Below are 22,121 nucleotides of genomic sequence, written 5' to 3'. Positions count from 1 at the left end.
ACAAACAATGAATTTAGTACAGTACTGTAGTTTATTGTAGAAAACTGACATGTGATTTCACTGCCCAGTGGCAATTTCTTTGCTTATAGTAGTAGTAGTGGTAATAATAATAATAATTTATTATTTATACCTCGCCCTTCTGGCGGGGTCCCCCCCAGCCACTCTGAGCGGCTTCCAACACAAATTAAAATACAATAAAATATCACAGATAAAAAACTTCCCTAAACAGGACTGCCTTTAGGTATTTTCTAAATGTCAGGTAGTTGTTTATCTCTCTGACCTCTGATGGGAGGGTGTTCCACAGGGAAGGCGCCACTACCAAGAAGGCCCTCTGCCTGGTTCCCTGTAGCTTGGCATCTCGCAGTGAGGGAACCGCCAGAAGGCCTCGGCGCTGGACCTCAGTGTCTGGGCTGAACAATGGGGGTGGAGACACTCCTTCAGGTATACAGGACCGAGGCCATTTAGGGCTTTAAAGGTCAGCACCAACACTTTGAATTGTGCTTGGAAACGTACTAGGAGCCAATGTAGATCTTTCAAGACCAGTGTTATGTGGTCTCGGCGGCTGCTCCCAGTCACCAGTCTAGCTGCCGCATTCTGGATTAATTGCAGTTTCCGGGTCACCTTCAAAGGTAGCCCCACATAGAGCGCATTGAAGTAGTCCAAGCGGGAGATAACTAGAGCATGCACCACTCTTGCTAGACAGTCTGCAGGCAGGTAGGGTCTCAGCCTGTGTACCAGATGGAGCTGGTAGATAGCCGCCCTGGACACAGAATTAACCTGTGCCTCCATGGACCGCTGTGAGTCCAAAATGACTCCCAGACTGCACACCTGGTCCCTCAGGGGCACACTTATCCCATAGCTACCATTCAAACACCAACCTGTCATATAAAGAATGAGCTACCATAAGCCTCTTTACAGCTTACTGCAGAAATAGGCTATGTATCTATAACTTGCTAGACTGATTATCTTCAGTACTGAGTTTAAATACAGAAAGGTTTTCTCAGTGGGTGGCAGTCTCTCCTCAACCAGAATAAAGCAGTACAATGTCTCTGTGTATTTGTACGGTGCATTGCAAAATGACCCCAGATGCCTTTGCTGTGTGTGCAGATGTTGCTGAGTCGTTGTGTTTTAAATACCCTGCATTGGTAGTAGGTGTAGGACCTTTTAATGGACCTTATGAAGCTGTGTTTCTACCAGGCTTTTGATACAAGTGTCAATTGGGGGGGAAGTTTTCTTTTTCTTTTAAAAAAGACTTTATTCAATTTCAAACTTTTACACAAAATAAAATCAACCATAGATACCAAAAAATCCATTACATACACTACATTCATCAAACCCCTTTCCAATCTCATTATCCCTCTCCCTCCCCCTCCCCCCTCCCATGTGTGATTTCATTAGTTCAATATTCAACTTTCTCTTCTAAGCAAAATAAAAAATTCCTTCAGTAGCACCTTAAAGACCAACTAAGTTTATATTTTGGTATGAGCTTTCGTGTGCATGCACACTTCTTCAGATACGAAGAAGGTATCTGAAGAAGTGTGCATGCACACGAAAGCTCATACCAAAATATAAACTTAGTTGGTCTTTAAGGTGCTACTGAAGGAATTTTTTATTTTGCTTCGACTCAGACCAACACGGCTACCTACCTGTAACTTTCTCTTCTAAGTTATGTTACTTTTTTCTATAATCTTATCTTATGAACTTCCTTCCTTTTATTTTTCTTCTTATTTTCTCCTACACAGTTTTACACCATATCTACCAAAATCTCGATTCCGGAGCAATGTACCATCATATAATCCTTCACACCATCCCATTCCTTTATTATTTCTTGATTTGATTGACCTCTAATATTTGCCGTTAACTTCACCATGTCTACCAATTCACACATTTTACTTCTCCATTCTAATATTGTTGGGATTTTCTCCCCTTTCCAATTTTTAGCAATTAACAATCTAGCCACTGTTGTGGCCTATAGAAATACATTTGTATTATTTGTGGGGATCTCCTCCGAGATTGACCCTAATAAAAAAGATTCTGGTTGTGGTTTTTTATGTGATTTTAAACAATTTCTTTAACTCTTCATATAACTCACTCCAGAATCTTTTTATTTCTTTGCATCCCCACCCTAAACGATAAAATGTACCCACCTCCTTTTTACATTTCCAGCACAAATGGGGCGGGGAGGTTTTATTAGTAGGGTCTCTTTCATGACTTTGCTATCTCTTTGGTGGCACAATTACTTTTCTGTTCTCCTAGTCTTTAACATTCTGAATTTTATTGTGGTCTTTTTTTAAAAAAAAATGCAAGCCTTATTACTTTTTATGTTTAATTGCACCGCTTTCATTGTTCTTATATTATCTTGTTGGAAACCAACCAACCAAACTCTGTGAACTATTTGGCTGAAGGGCAGTATATAAATGTACAGAATTAACTAAACTGACCTCTTTTGGATACCTCCAGACTGGCATTAATTTGCCAGAGTGATTCAAATTCAAACTGGAGCTCTAGGTTTGTGCATTTGAAGTGGGTTAAAGAGCTGTGTTGTCCCACCTCCCAGGATTTTTTTGCATGTTTGGACGGTAACGAGGAAATGCATTGAAAAGTGTGTGATGAACAAATTATTAAAGGGAAGAGATGTAAATACCCCATGCGTACAGGATGCAGAAAAGGATGAATGCTCATGGTCACATCACTGCCTGGTGAACAAATGCTCAACAAAGACTGGACATAATCTAACCATGCTGTAACCTTTGTACAAGCAAATCAGGGTGAATGTTGAATAAAGAGGTTATCAGGAGGAGCCCTTTCTTAAAACAACTATGAGACCTTGCTGTTTAATTGCATGAACTTGGCAGGCCCAGCAGGGTAGCAACTTGCTCATGCTGACTTGCTTCTTCGGTGACGAGGGCCGCGTTCCTTCTCCTTGAGAGCATTCTCCAATTCCTGGTGATGGCGAAACACTATTTCTCGAATCTTGCTCTTGTAGAACTGCTTCTTGTACTTTAGCTCCTAGGAAGAGAAGGGAAATACAGCAGGAAGGAAGGATTTAAGAGGCTCTGCATTAAAAACAACAGTATGTCTCAGCCAAGCAGACAAGCAAATTGGAGTACCAGTACTGTACCGCCCTGGAATAAAGAACATGCAGCATTTCTTTATGGTTAAACTTTGGCCTGAATTTGATCATCCATGATACATTAAGAGCAATTAAAAGAGGTGCAATCTACGTTGAAGCCCCCCTTGTTTGCTCCTTGTATTTTTATTTTCTTCTGCAAATGCAACTAACTGTCTCCCTTGGGGCACAACTGAATGGAATACAACATACTACTTCAGTTTGCGTGTAATGCAAACCATGGCTTAGCACATGGGTGGGCAAATTAAGGCCCGGGTGCCGGATGTGGCCCAATCGCCTTCTAAATCCGGCGGGCAGGCGGTCCGGGAATCAGCATGTTTTTACATGAGTAGAATGTGTCCTTTTATTTAAAATGCATCTCTGGGTTACATGTGGGGCATAGGAATTTGTTCTCTCCCCCCCCCCCCCCAAATATAGTCCTTAGAACAACCGTAGCCTCCCAGAGACGAGACTGTGCCCACTTTGATTCTCCTATGGTCCTGCTAAACAGGGCCGTCTTTGGCACCCTGGTGCCGTGGTGCGACGGATCCCGCCCCCCCCCGCCCCTTTTCCAGGGTGGCTGGGCTCCGCACGCAGCGCGGCTGCCGAGGGCGCTGCTCCATGGCGGGTGGGCTTAGCGCGCAGCGCTTAGTGCTCTGCGGCGGAGCGGGCGGTGGGCGGGCAGAAGCAGCTGCGTGGCGCCCCCCTGGCAGGCCAGCGTCGTGGCGCCCTGCGCCACCCAGCCTGGCCGTAGAGCCGGCACTGCTGCTAAACTGCTGCCAGCTAAGCCATGGTGTGGCTTAGCACGTCATCCAAACCCAGGTTTGTGGCTTATTTCTCCAGAGTTACTGATCAAGGCTTATTAGAAAGCAACAAACCCTGATCCCTGGTCAAGATACAACAGGAAGCCAATGCTTTTTGGTTTGTTTATCCCATTCATGCTAGGAGAGGGGCAAAATAGGAACAATTAAACACAGCAGTCCAGGGTTATAATCATTTTTGGCCCTCCACTATTTCACCAAGTTATTGACCTTAATTTTAGTGTTTTAAATTAAACAGCAGCTGGAATTAAGGAAGTCTAAAAAGGCAGAAGTACGTACATCTTCATGGAGGTTCTTTAGAAACGTCATGTGTTTCTTCAGGGCTTCCACTTGGTTTTCTAGATCTGTTCTTTTCAACATCTCATTCTGAAGATGGCATTTGGAATCATTCACCATTGCCTGGAGCTAGGAAAGGAGAAAGTTAGCAAATCCTTTGTGCTTCCCTTAAATACCTCCAGGACTCCTGTTCAGCCACAGTGTTTAATAAGCCAAAAGGAGAACCTTGGGAAACCAACATGTTTTAACAGAACTCGAAATCCATCTTCTCATACTCCTTTCCCTTTTCCTCACGTTCATTTGGGATTACAAGCCTGCAAGCAAGGTTATGTTACTTTTATTAACTGCAGGTTTTGTATTGTGCAATGTCATTGTTCTTAGGCATATAACATACTATTGTTCACCAAGCAAACATACCACTAGTTAAAAAGTCAAACAATGGAACACAAGAGAGACTGGTGTAGACACAGAGAGCAACATAGATTAATGGATCGGTTGTGCATCTGTGTACATCTGCCTTTCTTTTTTGGATTTCTGCTAGTGCAGACTTTGTGTTAGGCCCAGTGCTATTTTTCTAGAAAAAGAGGTGCCAAAACTCGCCATGGACACCTCCCATGTTCTCTTACAATGGCAATGGTGCCCACCTGAGAGGTGCCAGAACTGATTTTTGTTGAGTTCCGGCTGGAAAAAAAAGCACTGGTTAAGCCATAGGTTTCAGACTATGTCCTAGCAAATGTGAGGATGGATATATATATGATACTTATACATCATACAAACAAGCATTGAAAAAATGAACAAATAATACAAAAACAGAAGAAAATACAAAAACAAATTTACAAGGATATAAACATAATAACATAAACTACAATCGAAAATATAAAACATATTCTCCTTTAAAAAAAGAGAAAAAACAAAAACAAAAAAATAATGCCCAAGAAGAAGAAGAAAGAAAAAAGTGACTTCCAACTAACTCCATGTGGATCTTTATTCCTCATATCACTGGTTGTCTGCAATGATTAAAGTTTTGGAGAAATATTCTAATTACCTGTAAGATTTTTTTATTCTAAGCTAAACCAAGTATGGATCTGGGAATCAGTTCTCTTCATATAATTTATAATGGCTTTCCACTCTCCCCTTATTTTCTCATTACTGTAGAATAATTTCTTATTTAACCTGTAAGTTTGGCCAGTTCAAGATATTCTGACAACTTAAGAACCAAATGTGAGGCTTTATTGAAACCTTGCCTTTAGGATGTATTCAGACCACACACTTGCCTCACCACTCAAAAAATCCTGATTTAACCCTCGCAGAGCTACCGTTCCCAGCACCCTTAAACTATAGTTCCCCAAGGTTCTTTGGGAGCAGGGAGGAACTGTGCTTTAAATGCATGTTCTGTACCCAGCCAAAGTGTACATTTTTAGATGTGCCATTACAGGGCTGTAACTTTGCGTGAAACCATGGTGAGAGCCCCTTCCCATCCAAGTTTGGAAACTGCTATCAGACTCAGTAGCAACTTCACTTCTTGTGGGGGGAAGCAGCTTCCAGGGGGCAAATTTCATTGGGACCACAATATGGGAGGAGGTAAAAACAAAGCTCCTATCAGTTGTGGAGGGGAAATCGGGTGAGTGCGACTGTAGTGACCAGACAGGGGCACAAGGAGCCCTTAAATATCACAAGGTTCCATAAGCCCCCAGTGACCTTCCAAATGCAGGTAAGACCTGCTGCCCCTGGAACTTCTCACCTCTCAAAATACACCCAAAAATAACAGAACATTTTACTTGTGACCTGAATATCTATTAACAACATTTGTCATTTCAGCAGGACAGTTTAGATTTTACAGAACAAACCCTTACAGAGGCAATTTCATGCTCTGACTCTTGAAGATGGTTCTGCAGGTTTTGCTGTCTTCTCAAAGATGTCGCCAATTCGGCCTCTTTGCAGTAGAGCTGAGCATCGAGGTCCTTCACACGAGTGACTGCCAGGCTTAAATCATTCTCATTTTTAGAATTCCTGAGAACAAGCAGATTGCAAGTGTAAATAAAAGGCTTTGCATCTCAACAGGTATGGCTTTTAGCATTTTTAAATCAAATTCGGACATCACAAGCTCTATCACTAGGAGGGAGAGTGAAGGATGGATAGCCATCTAGTCGAGATTCCTGCATTGCAGGGGGCTCGACTAGATGACCTTGGGACCCCTTCCAACTCTACCATTCTATGGGTCTATATGCCTCAGCATTCATCCTATAGTAGTTCAGAGCAAGAAAATGAGACCACACAATAAAAACACAAATCCATGGGCATAGCAAGGATATTGGGGGGGGTGGGGGGTTAGCCACTACTTGTCATTATCCTCTGTCTGGCTCTATCTAGCAAATTCGGAATGAAATGTCTCAACAACAGTTCTTTTAAATTACTTTCCTTTGACTCCTAAGTGCTCAGAACCATCTGTCAAAATATTTTGGATTTTGGGAGGGGCCTCTGAGACCACATAAGACCGGTCCTGAAAAACCTACATTGGCTCCCAGTACATGTTGGTGCTGACATTTAAAGCCCCAAACAGCCTTGGCCCAGGATACCTGAAGGAGCGTCTCCACCCCCATCATACAGCCCTGAGGTCCAGCTCCGAGGGCCTTCTGGCGGCTCCCTCCCTGCGAGAAGTGAGGTTACAGGGAACCAGACAGAGGGCCTTCTCAATGGTGGTGCCCACCCTGTGGAACGCCCTCCCATCAGATGTCAAATAAATAAACAACTACAGTATCTGACTTTTAGAAGACATCTGAAGGCAGCCCTGTTTAGGGAAGCTTTTAATGTTTGGTGATTTTAATATTCTATTGGAAGCCGCCCAGAGTGGCTGGGGAAACCCAGACAGATGGGCACGGTAGTAATAATAATAATAATAATAATAATAATAATAATAATAATAATTTCTACTTTAAGTTAAAAGGTAAAGGTAAAGGGACCCCTGACCATTAGGTCCAGTCGTGACCGACTCTGGGGTTGCGCGCTCATCTCGCATTATTGGCCAAGGGAGCCGGCGTATAGCTTCCAGGTCATGTGGCCAGCATGACAAAGCCACTTCTGGCAAACCAGAGCAGCACATGGAAACGCCGTTTACCTTCCCGCTGTAGCGGTACCTATTTATCTACTTGCATTTTGATGTGCTTTCGAACTGCTAGGTTGGCAGGAGCTGGGACCAAGCAACGGGAGCTCACCCCGTCACAGGGATTCGAACCGCCGACCTTCTGATCAGCAAGCCCTAGGCTCAGTGGTTTAACCACAGCGCCACCTGGGTCCCCCAGTTACTTACTTTAAGTTAAGTATTTTTTATTTAGTTACTTGATTTAAGAGGGGTGCAACTGTTCCCCCCCCCCCCCGGCTCCAGCCATGAACACATTTAACTTCAGTTACAGGTAGGTATCCGTAGTTGAAACAAAATAAAAAAAATTCCTTCCAGTAGCACCTTAGAGACCAACTAGGTTTGTCATTGGTATGAGCTTTCATGTGCATCCGTATCTGAAGAAGTGTGCATACACACGAAATCTCATATCAATGACAAACTTAGTTGGTCTCTAAGGTGCTACTGGGAGGCATTTTAAAAATTTTGTTTCGACATTTAACTTCAGAAAACTTGAAATCTATGGACTAAATGAAGAACCCTTGTTTTAAGAAGAAAAGAAAGCGGGATCAAGGGAGAAGGAAGGCACGCCCTCTAGAGGCTCTCACCTGGCGAGCAGCTGCCTGTGCTCTTCCTGCAGGGTCTCCAGCTCGACCTGAAGAGCAGCGTACTTCAAGACTTGCTCGTGGAGCTCCCCTCGGACCTCGGCCAACTGGCTCTCGTAGGCACAAAGTATGTTCTCCAGGCCGTTGTCCGGCGAAGCCATCGTAGCTGCAGGGACCACACCGGAGGAGCGCACTCTTGCAAGCGGTGGCGGAACCCCCCCTCGTCCTGCGTTAAGCAGAGGGAAAAGAATCCGGCCAGGGCTATATATGCGCTCCCCTGCTTTGCTGGAAGGGTGAGACAACAGTGGGTAACCGGGCTGGAGGGAAAGTACAGGAAGCTGTTTCCTGGGAAAGTGTCCTTGACAAAGTGATAATGTACTGTTGTAAAACTGATGACTGTTTTGAGAACCAGGGAAGGCAGAGTGAATTGCTTTCATTTCACTCGGTCCTGAGTATTTTGAGTAGTTTAAAACATGGGAAGAGACAAGGTTTGCTTGGAATTTGGGGGGGGGGGGCTCTCTGTGTGGAAAGAGTTGATTAAAGAGGTGAAGGAAATTTGGGATAATTTAGCATACGAGATTTGAGCCCGAATGGATGAAAATATTGAAATGGTGTCAGAATCGACTCCTAAGATAGAGAGAGCCATTGGTAACAGAAGCGGTGAATGTATTGAAGCAAGAAAGGGAGGAAAATTGAGGGGGAAATGGATGAGACTAATATGAAAGAATTCAGGAGACATGTAGGTTAGATATGGATGGTAGGGGTGGGAAGCAGGCAACACTTGAGGATGCCTCGATGGTTGGAAAGAGGTTGAAAATACAGTCTCTGAGACAAAGAGGAGCCTGTGAAGAAGGTGAGCACAATCTTAAACATGAGTCATTTGATAATCGCCGAAATATAAGTATGCCAAAGTTAGGAAAAAGAATGGGAAATAATTGTTATATATATGCAAAATAATGTAAATAAATCGATATATTAACAAGCTTGGACAATACACTTGCAATCAGTAGAGATTTGGGTAAAATTAGGAAAATAACAATGGATGAAGTATGAATTATGGATATGTAGATCAAGGGTCATCACTTCCAACTGGGTAGATCACTGCTCTAGAATTATAGTATTGTAGAGTTGGAAGGGACCTGTTGAAGATCACCTTTTTGCATTTGCTCTCATCCTTCATTTGCCCTCCTCCTACTATGTAGGTTTACATATCTCTCCCTCCCTCCCTCCCACACACAACCCCCCCCCCCAACAACACACAAACACAGTTTCATCAGATGCTAGTCCTACTCAGAGGAGACTCACTGAAATGAATTAAAAATCCAAACATTAATTTCAAAGGGTCTGCCCTCAGTAGGATTTCTCATGAGGTGGCCAAAGTATTGGAGACTCAGCTTCAGGATCTGTCCTTCCAGTGAGCACTCAGAGCTGATTTCCTTCAGAATGGATAGGTTTGATCTTCTTGCAGTCCATGGGACTCTCAAGAGTCTCCTCCAGCACCAGAATTCAAAAGCATCCATTCTTCAGCGATCAGCCTTCTTGATGGTCCAGCTCTCACTTCCATACATCACTACTGGGAAAACCATAGCTTTAACTTTACGGACCTTTGTTGGCAAGGTGATGTCTCTGCTTTTGAAGATGCTGTCTAGGTTTGTCATTGCTTTTCTCCCAAGAAGCAGGCGTCTTTTAAATTCGTGACTGCTGTCACCATCTGCAGTGATCAAGGAGCCCAAGAAAGTAAAATCTCTCACTGCCTCCATTTCTTCCCCTTCTATTTGCCAGGACGTGATGGGACCAGTGGCCATGATCTTGGTTTTTTTGATGTTGAGCTTCAGACCATCTTTTGCGCTCTCCTCTTTCACCCTCATTCAAAGGTTCTTTAATTCCTCCTCGCTTTCTGCCATCAAGGTTGTGTCATCTGCATATCTGAGGTTGTTGATATTTCTTCCGGCAATCTTAATTCCGGCTTGGGATTCATCTAGTCCAGCCTTTTGCATGATGAATTCTGCATATAAGTTAAATAAGCAGGGAGACAATATACAACAGGATGTAGCCTGTTATTATGACCAAAGTATCTTACCCCAAAAGATCTGCACAAGCCAGTTTACTTGAGTGCATTATTCTCAGGGTGGGGGACTCACTTATTTATAATTGCATAATCATATGGGACTAAATTGCATTATGTTGTAAGGACCTTTTATTAAATCTTAGAACTGTAAAGCTGGAAGGGACCCAAGGGTCCAACCCACTGCAATGCTTGTAACCTGGCACTGGGCTACAAGAATGTGCTGTAAACTAATGATGGCGAACCTATGACACGTGTGTCAGAGGTGACACGCAGAGCCCTCACTGCTGGCACACGCCCCATTGGCCCAATTGCTCTGTTGTTGTTGTTGTTGTTGTTGTTGTTGTTGTTGTCCCCATTTGTTCTCCCACTCCTCCTCACGCTACAGCTTGCCTCCGCTGCTGAAACCCATTGTCAAAACCCGGATCCTTTGTTGTTGTTGTTGTTGCTGCTGGTAGCCAGAGATTGGTTTTTTAACCCTTTCTGTGCTGTTTTTCTGGCGTTTTGGCAGACGATGATTGGGTGTAACAGTGTTCATTTTTAACCCATTATGTGCTGGTTTTTTGGCGCTTTGGCAGACTATGTCGGTGCTGTGTGTTAGTTCCAGCGAAGGTATTATCTGTCATTTATTTCTGTTCTCTTCCCCCCCCCCCCAAGCGCAGCAGCTTTGGGGCATCCCCCCCCCAAAAGCAAAGCAACTTTTGCATCCCCCCAAAAAACCTCCAAAACTTTGGTCAGCAGCTCCCCCCAAAAGCTCAACAACTCTGGGCACTTTGTGATAAATAAGGGGTTTTTGGTTAAATAATTAGTTTTTGGTTTATTAAATACAGTTATATGTTACAATTATACATTTTTTTAATTTAAACTATAAATATCGCAAAATTATGGTTTTTGCCTTGAAGTGACACACCACCCAAGTTATGCTTGGTTTTTGGGCGAATTTTGACACACCAAGCTCAAAAGGTTGCCCATCACTGCTGTAAACTATCACATTTTCAAAATGTCTGATAGCCAAGTTCCACTACTTTTCACAGGCTGGGAGTAGTGGCTCCCTCATATTGTACCCATTATGGAATTAAGACTTGAAAAGAAAGTACTTACACAGTTTGTGTTGTGGATATGCTACTTTCATAGCTTACTTGACATGGTTCAGACTGACCAATGCATTGTTTTCAGTGACAGTCTGTAGCAGTTGAAGCTGTGAAATGTGCTAGGGGCAAGCATTTTGTTGTTGTTGTGAATTCTACTGATGTTAACAAGGTTATCTGACCAACAGTACGCAAAATCTCTTAATTGGTATTTGAAGCATACAGTATGTGTTTATGAGATGAAAGCAAACTAACCATGGCTCCAATTGAGAAAATGTTTGATACACATTGACTTTTAGTGACTTTTTTTTTTTTTTGGTCACTTTTCACATTTTCCACATTGAACAATGTTTTATGACCAATGAATCTGCTAGACAGAATTTTTTTTAAATAAAAAAACTGAGCATTTTTTTAGAGCTGCCTTGATGTAGTGGATTTCAAATTTTAATTATTTTTAAATATGTTCGCACGTTGTTTTAAGGTCTCCCTTATTAAAGCAAAGGATTAAGGTGTTAGGAGAACCTTAGAATGTGAGAAAAAACTATACCATACAATGTAATGTATCAAACTATTTAACATGAATAAATTTCTTTTCCCAAGCAGAGATCATGTGTAAGCACGGTGTCAGCTCCCTAAAGGTCAGCAACTTTGGGGTCCCCCCCTTTAAAAAGTTGACAACTCTGGGAAATGGGGGTGTGTGCGATGGAGGGATATTTGCACCACAATGCCGGATTTGCTTAAAACAGCCCTGGGGGCACCCTGTCTCACAGGCAAGAGATTCCATGGTGGAGCAGTAAAGAGTGAACTAGCATTACAGATGTCCCTGGTAGGTCGCCGTGTTGGTCTGACGTAGTCAAAACAAAAAATAAATTAAAAATCCTTCCAGTAGCAACTTAGAGGCCAACTAAATTTGCCATAGGTATGAGCTTTCATGTGCATGCACACTTCTTCAGATACCCTTGGCTAGATTTCCAGCACAACGCAAGTCTCTGGCAAAAAATTATGCTAACACCTTAAAGCAGTGATGGGCAACCTTTTGAGCTTGGTGTGTCAAAATTCGCCAAAAAACCGAGCATAACTCGGGTGGTGTGTCACTACGAGAAAAGCCCATAATTTCATGATATTCATAGTTTAAATAACAAAAATGTATAATTGTAATATATAACTGTGAGAGGGACCCAGGTGGCGCTGTGGGTTAAACCACTGAGCCTAGGGCTTGCTGATCAGAAGGTCAGCGGTTCGAATCCCTGTGACGGGGTGAGCTCCTGTTGCTCGGTCCCAGCTCCTGCCAACCTAGCAGTTCAAAACCACGTCAAAATGCAAGTAGATAAATAGGAACCGCTACAGCGGGAAGGAAAACGGCGTTTCCGTGTGCTGCTCTGGTTCGCCAGAAGTGGCTTTGACATGCTGGCCACATGACCTGGAAGCTATACGCCGGCTCCCTCGGCCAATAATGCGAGATGAGCGCGCAACCCCAGAGAGTTGGTCACGACTGGACCTAATGGTCAGGGGTCCCTTTACCTTTACCTTTAATATATAACTGTATTTAATAAACCAAAAACTAATTATTTAACCAAACCAAACCAAAAAACCCTTATTTATCACAAAGTGCCCAGAGTTGTTGAGCTGTTTGGGGGGAGCTGCTAACCAAAGTTTTGGAAGTTTTTTTTGGGGGGGTGCAAAAGTTGCTTTGCTTTTTGGGGGGATGCCCCAAAGCTGCTGTGCTTTGGGGGGGGGGAAGAGAACAGAAATAAATGACGAATAATACCTTCGCTGGAACTAACACGCAGCACCGACATAGTCTGCCAAAGTGCCACAAAACTAGCACAGAACGGGTTAAAAAACCAACCGCTGGCTACTAGCAACAGCGGAGACAAGCTGTAGTGGAGACAAGCTGTAGGAGGAGCAGTAGAACAAATGGGGGGGGGGACAACAACAGCGTGAATGGGCCAATGGGGCACATGCCAGCAGTGAGGGCTCTGTGTGTCACGTCTGACACGTGTGTCATAGGTTTGCCATCACTGCCTTAAAGACTAGTATATCTACGATAGTGTAAACTTTAGTGGACCACAGTTGAACTCTGCTTCCTTGCACATGGGCGTAGGCGGGGGGGCAGGAGGGGGCAATTCCCCCCCCCCCCCCGAAGCAAAAGGCTGAGGGGCGCAGCGTGGCAGCCCCAGGCTCCCACTCCCGGCACGAAGCTCCAGAGGCGCGCGGGGAGCGTAAGCGGAGGAGCGTTAAGCGGGAGTGGGGAGCGTAAGCGGAGAAGGCAGCCACAGGCTCGTGTTCCCCACGTGCCTCTGGAGCTTCGCGCCGAGAGCGGAAGCCTGGGACCGCCTCTTCGGAAGAACTGGGAGGCGCAGGCCATGTAGCCCCACCCACATTCCCACTGGGGCCCCTCCCCTCCCACCCCTTGCCCCCGCCCCTTGCCCCCCCTAATTTTGATCCTGGGTACGCCCCTGTCCTTGCATGTACAGTTTTGGTGGCCTCACTGCAAAAAGAATACTGTAGAGTTGGAAAAAGGTCAGAAAAGGGCAACCAAAATTACCAAGCGGGTGGAGTGACTCTCCTATGAGGAAAGGTAGCACCGCTAGGCACTTCTTTGATCAGACAAAAGGCAAGTAAGAGGTGATGTGAAAGAGGCATACAAAATTCTGCATAGTGTGGAGAAGGTGGAAAGAAAAATGGTTTTTCTCACTCTCTCTTGTGGATATTCAATGAAGATGAATGTTGGAAGATTTGTTGTTGTTTAGTCGTTTAGTCGTGTCCGACTCTTCGTGACCCCATGAACCATAGCACGCCAGGCACTCCTGTCTTCCACTGCCTCCCGCAGTTTGGTCAAACTCATGTTCGTAGCTTCGAGAACACTGTCTATAACCATCTCGTCCTCTGTCATTCCCTTCTCCTAGTGCCCTCAATCTTTCCCAACATCAGGGTCTTTTCCAAGGATTCTTCTCTTCTCATGAGGTGGCCAAAGTATTGGAGCCTCAGCTTCAGGATCTGTCCTTCCAGTGAGCACTCAGGGCTGATTTCCTTCAGAATGGAGAGGTTTGATCTTCTTGCAGTCCATGGGACTCTCAAGAGTCTCCTCCAGCAAAATAATTCAAAAGCATCCATTCTTCGGCGATCAGCCTTCTTTATGGTCCAGCTCTCACTTCCATACATCACTACTGGGAAAACCATAGCTTTAACTATACAGACCTTTGTCGGCAAGGTGATGTCTCTGCTTTTTAAGATGCTGTCTAGGTTTGTCATTGCTTTTCTCCCAAGAAGCAGGCGTCTTTTAATTTTTGTGACTGCTGTCACCATCTGCAGTGATCAAGGAGCCCAAGAAAGTCAAATCTCTCACTGCCTCCATTTCTTCCCCTTCTATTTGCCAGGAGGTGATGGGACCAGTTGGAAGATTTAGCACAGATAAAAGTACTTCTTCACGGCATAGTTGAACTCATTCACCCAAGTGATAGTAATGGCCTCCAACCTGAATGGCTTTAAAAGTGAGTTAGACAAATTCGTGGAGGAGGAGGAGGAGAGGGCTATCAGTGGCTGGTAGCCATAACATCTATGCTCAGACTCCACAGCTGGACGCAGCAACAACGCTTCAAGAATACCAGGTGCTGGAAGCCGTAGGACAGAGGGCTCTTGTGCTCGGATCCAGCTTGTAGGTTTCCCCACAGGCATCTGATCTGCTGCTACTGTGAGAACAGGGTGCTGGGCGCTAGATGGGCCACTGCTGGCCTGACCCAGTAGGCTCTTCTCAGGTTCTTTGTATCTGCCTAGCAACCTATGGCTTTCCATTAAAAGGTCACTGTCTCCAAACCTTCTCAATTTATTATAAATTTTCTACCTGCCCTTTATCTGTTACCTCAGCAGGTTTCTGAAAATAATACCAGCTGGCCTTTGCTAATTCATATTATTATCTCATTGACAAGCTGAAAGGTATGCAGAGCAGGGTGACCCAGATGATCAAGTAAGCCTTAGGAGGGAGGGTTGAGAGAGTTGGGAATGTTGAGCCTAGAAAAGAAGATATGATAGCCAGCTTCAAATATCTCAAGGTCTGTCCCATGGAAGATGGAACAAGCTTGTTTTCTCCTGCGGAGGGTAGGACTCGGAACTATGGCTTCAAGTTACAAAAAAGGAGATTCCATCTAAACATCAGGAAGAACTTTCTGACACTAAGAGCTGTTTGACAGTGGGACGTTCTCCCTTGGGAGGCGGTGGGCTCTCCTTCCTTGGAGGTTTTTAAGCAGAGGTTGGATGGCCGCCTGTCAGGGGTTCTTTAGCTGTGATTCCTGCATTGCAGGGGGTTGGACTAGGTGACCCTTGGGGTCCCTCGCAACACTATGATTTTATTATTCTGTGACTCCTTGGCATGCTGGTTTGGGTTTTTTAAACTGCCCCTCTTCTGATGTTGTCCGTGCTCCCCTTCTGAGCTGAAGCCTGGAGCCAGCCAGTACTATACTGACAGATGAACACAGGCATGGAGCCATGAAATGTTCCACCCAGGGAGGTGGCCAAGTCCTGGGATGGGGCAGGCTGTGCATTCCTGCACGAGAGGTGTGGGGTACGCCTGCTGCTTGAGGAACGGTCTGTGTCATTATGTCATCTGGGCCCCGGCTTGTGCCAGCACACAGAGTGATGCAAACAAGGCATCCTGGAGCCAGGAGGTGAGCATGGGAGCCGGAAACGGAGGCTTTTTCTCAAGAGCAACATCATCCTTCGTTCACAAAAGTCAAGCAGAGAAGCTCCTTTCAGAAGGTTGGCCTGGCTCCGCGGCGCTCCTTGCTTCCAAGAAGGGGTGAGCGGCCAAGGATTCTTCCGAACCAGCATTCCAGCCCCCTGGGATAAGCCTAGCTGCCCTGCCCAGACATCTGCCCCCCACCACACCCTCCAAGCCCTACTACCTTAAAGCAGGCTGCTAGCCCCGGGTCCCCCAGCTGCATGCCAGCCCCCCCCCACCCCACGCTTCTTTTTTCCTCCTCCAAACGTCCTGTCTTCCATCTCTGCTGCTATTCAGGGAGTCCATTCTGTGAAGACTGGCTCAAGGGATTTTTGTTCTTTTCCTGTGCTAAGTGAATGAATCTCTCCCCACCTCTCTCTGGCTTGTAAATCCATACAGCCCGAAATAGCTCCTTTGCAAGATGCCCACACAAGATGGCAGCATTACGGATTCTCCTTGTGTCTGCAGCACCTCCAGAGAAACGCCTCTTGCCTGCCAAAGGGAGGTCTGTGCTCATTAAACTCCCCCCCTCTCCCCTCCAGATAATTCTGATGAGGCTCCATCCATCACGCTCTTCTCCAAGCTCATTTCATTCTGCAAGTGGGACATGACTGATGCTTGTGAAATCATGCACAGCCCTAAGAATGTGTGTGTGCAGGGGAGGTTTTCACCCCCTGGCATAATATTTTAGCTCAGGGTGGGGTTGCTGGAGAGATCACCAAATGAAACGCACGTTTCACCAAATGCACATGTTTCACACGTCACCGCTAAGCCAATGGACTCCGCTGCCATGTTGAGGGTGTTTTCTGGCGTATATTAAGACGCAAGCGCATGGCTGGCAGGCTCCCACCGAATCATACTTCATTTGGTACTGATTTGGTAGATACTGATATCCACTACTGCAAGGCTTCATTGTTCCTGCAAGAACAGCCATCCTACTCATTCAGGTTCCAATGTCATATATCCAGCCATGTACGCTGGATCTATAATAGCAAGTCGCCACCTGACTCTTTGTTTTGCTTCATTGCAAAATATTTAAACCCCTTAGTAAAGTTTTTTTTATATAAATAAAAACTTTAACAACAACAACAAAAGATCAGGAGGGTGGAATCTACACATGTTAAAATCGTTGTGAAAATGCTTTTTTAAAAATTGTTTTGAAAAATGCATTGAATTTGCTATAGCTCACAGTCATCTAGTGTCACAATTGTATATTGCACTTTGCAACACATGTAAGTAAGTAAAACCTTTATTGGCATCAAACAAACTTGCAGACAAAATAATAACAGATTAAAACTGTCACTGTGGCAAACGCTGTGTTAAGAGAGAGAAGGGAATAATCTGCTATCCGCTTTCACGACAATGGGGCTTCTAATAATTCAGACGACTGCAGAGTTTAACGACGAGAAAATAGTAAATTAAGATATTGAGCCACCATCTTGGTGAGGACCGGGTCCTTCCCCAGCAAAAGGAATTGTAAGATTTCCCGCTCTGGTCTCCTTCTGGGGATGCAGAGCCGGTCCAGGAATTGTTGACGAAGGTCGACGTAGAGATTACAATGAAAAACCATATGTAGAAGGCTTCCCACCTGAGGGTCATGACACGGACAGATCCTCTCATCCTTCGCCCTGCCTGAGAATCTTCCCCACAGGAATCATAGAATCATAGAGTTGGAAGAGACCACGAGGGCCATCCAGTCCAACCCCCTGTGTGAAAACTTCCATCGAAGGAGAGTCCACCACCTTCAGAGGTTGCCCGTTCCATCGCTCTTAAAGCTATGCTTTCCCATTTTTATAGCAGGCAGCTTCAAGTAGGCTTTTAGAATCATAGAATCATAGCGTTGGAAGAGACCACGAGGGCCATCCAGTCCAACCCCCTGCCGAGCAGGAAAAACCATCAAAGCATTCTTGACATATGCCTGTCAAGCCTCTGCTTAAAGACCTCCAAAGAAGGAGACTCCACCACACTCCTTGGTAGCAAAGTCCACTGCCGAACAGCTCTTACTGTCAGGAAGTTCTTCCTGATGTTTAGGTGGAATCTTCTTTCTTGTAGTTTGAATCCATTGCTCCGTGTCCGCTTCTCTGGAGCAGCAAAAAACAACCTTTCTCCCTCCTCTATATGACATCCTTTTATATATTTGAACATGGCTATCATATCACCCCTTAACCTTCTCTTCTCCAGGCTAAACATACCCAGCTCCCTAAGCCGTTCCTCATAAGGCATCGTTTCCAGGCCTTTGACCATTTTGGTTGCCCTCCTCTGGACACGTTCCAGCTTGTCAGTATCCTTCTTGAATTGTGGTGCCCAGAACTGGACACAGTACTCCAGGTGAGGTCTGACCAGAGCAGAATACAGTGGTACCATTACTTCCCTAGATCTAGATGCTATACTCCTATTGATGCAGCCCAGAATCGCATTGGCTTTTTGAGCTGCTGCATCACACTGCTGACTCATGTCAAGTTTGTGGTCTACCAGGACTCCTAGATCCTTTTCACATGTACCGCTCTCAAGCCAGGTGTCTCCCATCCTGTATTTGTGCCTTTCATTTTTTTTGCCCAAGTGTAGTACCTTACATTTCTCCTTGTTAAAATTCATTTTGTTTGCTTTGGCCCAGTTGTCTAATCTGTTAAGGTCATTTTGAAGTGTGATCCTGTCCTCTGGGGTTCGATGGATTTGCGTTGAACCTGGCCAACGAAAATGCCCTTCTTTCTTGTGGGTTCAGTAGGAAGTCAAGATAATTAGGTTTTGTTTCATAAGCCCACGGGAGGTGGAAAAGAAGGGGGGAACATGTTTTGTCTGCTGCCGCTACAAGATCCTGTCTCTCAATGTCCCACAACCTTGTTATGACTGTGGCTTTGGCAGATTGTAAGGACATTGAGCGGAGAAGTTCTACTGAAAGCCCCAGTTGCTGTACCTTCCTGTTGAAGTGTTGCAGCCCTGGGGGGAAGAAGGTGTCTGAAAGCATTACCTGGAGGAAGGGATCTCTGTCAGAGTTGAGGCAGATTTTTAGTCAGAATATAAGGAATCTTGCCCAGGCGACAGATTCCACCTTGTGTTGAGCTCCCTCTAAACATAAAACTGCATATGGGACGCATCTTGGAACAGATAAAATCTTGTAGAGGAAGGCTGATTGCACTTGCTCTACTGTCTGGGTGAACCCCGGGATCCAGATTGGAATGCCGTAGAGCAGTTGTGAAATGGTCTTGGCATTGAAGATCTTGAGTGCAGAAGGGATATGCGAGTTGCCCCTTGTTGTAAAAAAATCGCGTAATTGCCTGCATGAATATCTTACTGGCGTTCACCGCCACGCCTCGATGTGGAGACCAGAGGAGCCCGTGGTGAAGGGTGATTCCTAGATAATTGAATTTAAAGACCTGCTGGATGGGTTTACCTCCAAAAACCCAGCTATAACTCTTGCATGAGTTACCAAACACCAGGATTTTGCTTTTTTCAAACACCCTCCAGATGTTTTGGCCTACAACTCCCATGATCCCTAGCTAACAGGACCAGTGGTTGGGGATGATGGGAATTGTAGTCCAAAACATCTGGAGAGCCGAAGTTTGGGGATGCCTGCTGTATTCGAAAGAACAAGCAGCACCTGGCTGATTTTGGCCCCACAGGTGCATATCCAGTATGTGTGTGTGTTAGGGGAGAGATAAGCCATGTTCTTAGCCACAGGCAGAGTTTGTGGTGGCAATGCTTCTGAAGGATCCGCTTTGGCGGAGCAGCTGCTGTCCTTTCAGCACGGATCATGCCCTGTCCAGCACCCCTGAACTCTCTTTTTTGTGTAAATAAGAACCCACCTGGCCGGCCTGCATTTCTTTCTTCCTTTCTTCCTCTTTCCCTCTCTCTGTGTGTTCACACTTTGTGGCTAAATTTAGCTTTCTAAACAGCTTGCCCTGTGTAATAATTCATGGATTGATCAAGAGGTCACAGCTTAACGGGGACCAAGTGGTGGTGGTGGGGCACTGTTCTTGCCTGCTTGCTGCCTTCAGCCCTAGACCTTGGGAGTAGGCAAGGTTGTGGGTGGGGGGAGGCTAGGCTAGGCTAATCCAGCCTTCTGACTTGAGTAGGTGGAGAGCAAAGTTCAGGGCAGGGTGGAGAAAGGCTACTGGCGGAAGGTCAAGTGAGGAAGGCTTAAAACACAGCTGAGACTGAGCTTGGGACCCTTGCCATGAAGCAAATGCAGGCGCCTCCGAGGATGTGCAGAGTTCACACATCTGCACCCCGTCGAGTAAGCACAACTACCTGCATTTCAAGACTGAGCCCTTCAAATCAAAAGATGAAATCAGAGGGCCTTCTTGGTAGTGGCGCCACCCTGTGGAACACCCTCCCATCAGATGTCAAGGAAATAAACAGTATGTGACTTTTAGAAGACACCTGAAGGCAGCCCTGTTTTTAATGTCTGGTTTTTATTGTATTTTTAATATTTCTGCTGGAAGCCACCCAGAGTGGCTGGAGAAATCCAGCCAGATGGGCGGGGTATAAATAATAAATTGTTATTATTATTATTATTATTATTATTATTATTATTATTATTATTATCATCATCCGACTGACTTTCTCTCCAAATGATTTTATTTGGGCTTTGGGGAGGGCTGTTTTGTTTGCTACAACACACACACAAAAACTGCTCCGTTCTGCTGCTTCATTCAAAACCCGCTTTAATGAATATTTAAGTGGTGCAGCTGCATCAGGGGCCGTTTCAGTCTGACAGCCCCCCCCCCCACAAGTGGTCTTTGAACAATCCCCCTGCAGGCCCTGCCTGCCTGCCTGCCTGCCTCCCTCCTGAGCTGAGATAAAAGTAGCCCTGTGCTTCCGGCTGAGAGAGAGAGAGGAAGGTCGGGGAGGGGCTTTGCAGTTTGCAATGAACAAAAATCAGGATGGGTAATGCAGCGGGTGCAAATGGTTGCATTTACAAATTGACCATCATGAAATCCAGAGGTGGAAATTGGATAGGTATTTTTATCCACTAGCCAAGTATCAGGGCTGCTGCCATGACCTTCCCCTCCCCCCCACACTGGAAAGGTGTGGTGTGCAAAGCCTTGGGGCCAAGCTGGATGGCAACTGGCCACCCTAATGCATCTCTCTGCCCTCTTCCTCCCCGCAGTATGAATTTAAGGCCAAGAACATCAAAAAGAAGAAGGTCAACATCATTATCTCGGTGGACGGAGTGAAGGTGATCTTGCGCAAGAAGCAGAAGGTGAGGAGTGGGGCCTAGACAAGTCATGCTGGAGAGCTGGGAGGGGGCAGGAAAAGGGCCCCCACCCACTCATCCTGCAAAAAATGATCAAGGGGATGGAGGGCAAACTCCCTTAGCAACATTTGAGACTTCTTGGTTTGGAAAGAAGGTGAGGGGAGAGTGTGAATGTTGTTGAAAATCACGCATGAGGTTGAAGAAGTAGATGGACCTCCCTTTCCCTCTCTCCTAGTTCTAGAAACTAATGGGGTCCTCAGGGGATTCAGAATGCTGGAAGATTCAGGACAGGCGAAATAAAGTACATAGTTAAACTGTGGAACTCACTTCTACAGGAGGCAGAGACGGCCACCAACTTAGATTGCATTAAAGGGGCACTAGGCAAATTCATGGAGGAGGAGGAGAGAGCTATACTAATGTTTTGTTCCTGTCTGCAGAGAAAGGAGTGGGCCTGGGACGAGGGGAAGATGGTGGTCATGCAGGATCCTGTTTACAGGTAGGTTGTTGCGGATTCTCCCGGCATGCACACAAAGATCCGGCGCAGCTCCAAAGGTGTAGTATAGTATCAACGCCTTCAAGTATTCCCTTTGCAAAGAAATAAGGTTTATTAAAATAAAAGGTATTATCCACCTGTGAGTTCCATCGTTTTTGCGACTGAAGGTTCCGTGTACTCTTAAAGGAACCAGGCTTTCATTTATACTGGTGGCAGTGAGAAATAAAAACACAACCTATATGAAAAGCTGCCCTATTCTTCCAGGTTGACCCCTGGCCCTTTGGTGGGCTAAAAGATGGTCACTAGTGGCTCAGCTCCCTTCAGTTGCCCCCCCCCTGCCCATTGGGCTCATATGGGTCCTGCTGTCCTCCTCAAGAGGGAATGCCAACCCGGCCTCCATTCCAGCTGGCCTCTCTGTGTCTGCTGGTGCAAATTCCTGGGGTTCCCCTGCTGACCCACCCAGGCAGTACCTGACAGCTGTCCTCTGTCTGCGCTACCAGATTGGCAAAGCTGCTAACTTGGTCCAGGTGGCTCAATCCCCTAAACTGGTAATTGCTTCCACCTCATTGGAGCAAATCTGAAGGACAATCTGCCCATGCGGGTGGTCCGGACAGTGGGCCAGGCCTTCGAGGTCT

The 22,121-nt window shown here is 45.5% G+C and overlaps 1 protein-coding gene and 1 long non-coding RNA gene across 2 annotated transcripts; one reads left to right on the top strand and one right to left on the bottom strand.

Annotated features, from left to right (window-relative positions):
* Positions 1-1,687: 1,687 nt before the first annotated feature.
* On the bottom strand, positions 1,688-8,105 carry LOC148686672 (lamin-A-like). The gene is made up of 4 exons (XM_088665360.1): positions 7,930-8,105; positions 6,060-6,216; positions 4,210-4,335; positions 1,688-3,009 (listed from the first exon to the last, which is right to left on the bottom strand). Exons 1-4 carry the CDS (start codon positions 8,085-8,087, stop codon positions 2,878-2,880), a joined length of 573 nt encoding a protein of 190 aa, XP_088521486.1. The 5' UTR covers positions 8,088-8,105; the 3' UTR covers positions 1,688-2,877.
* On the top strand, positions 8,081-21,566 carry LOC132591504 (uncharacterized). Its single transcript, XR_009557007.2, has 3 exons — positions 8,081-8,219; positions 20,907-20,999; positions 21,431-21,566. It is a non-coding gene; the product is annotated as an uncharacterized LOC132591504 (long non-coding RNA).
* Positions 21,567-22,121: the final 555 nt, after the last annotated feature.

Source organism: Zootoca vivipara, chromosome Z2 (assembly GCF_965207765.1).
Source record: "Zootoca vivipara chromosome Z2, rZooViv2.hap1.1, whole genome shotgun sequence".
NCBI classification, from domain to species: Eukaryota; Metazoa; Chordata; class Lepidosauria; order Squamata; family Lacertidae; genus Zootoca; species Zootoca vivipara.
The sequence above is the reverse complement of the archived record's forward strand: the minus strand, read 5'-3'. Positions and strand labels throughout refer to the sequence as shown.

Bases quoted from the DNA above. Each gene is read 5' to 3' on its own strand.
- LOC148686672 (XM_088665360.1), bottom strand. From the start codon at position 8,087: ATGGCTTCGCCGGACAACGGCCTGGAGAACATACTTTGTGCCTACGAG. The intron at 6,217-7,929 runs GTGAGAGCCTCT...GCTTGTTCTCAG, and splicing joins CACAGGCAGCTGCTCGCCAG to GAATTCTAAAAATGAGAATG. The intron at 4,336-6,059 runs GTAAGGGTTTGT...CTCCTTTCCTAG, and splicing joins CAGAGCATGAAATTGCCTCT to CTCCAGGCAATGGTGAATGA.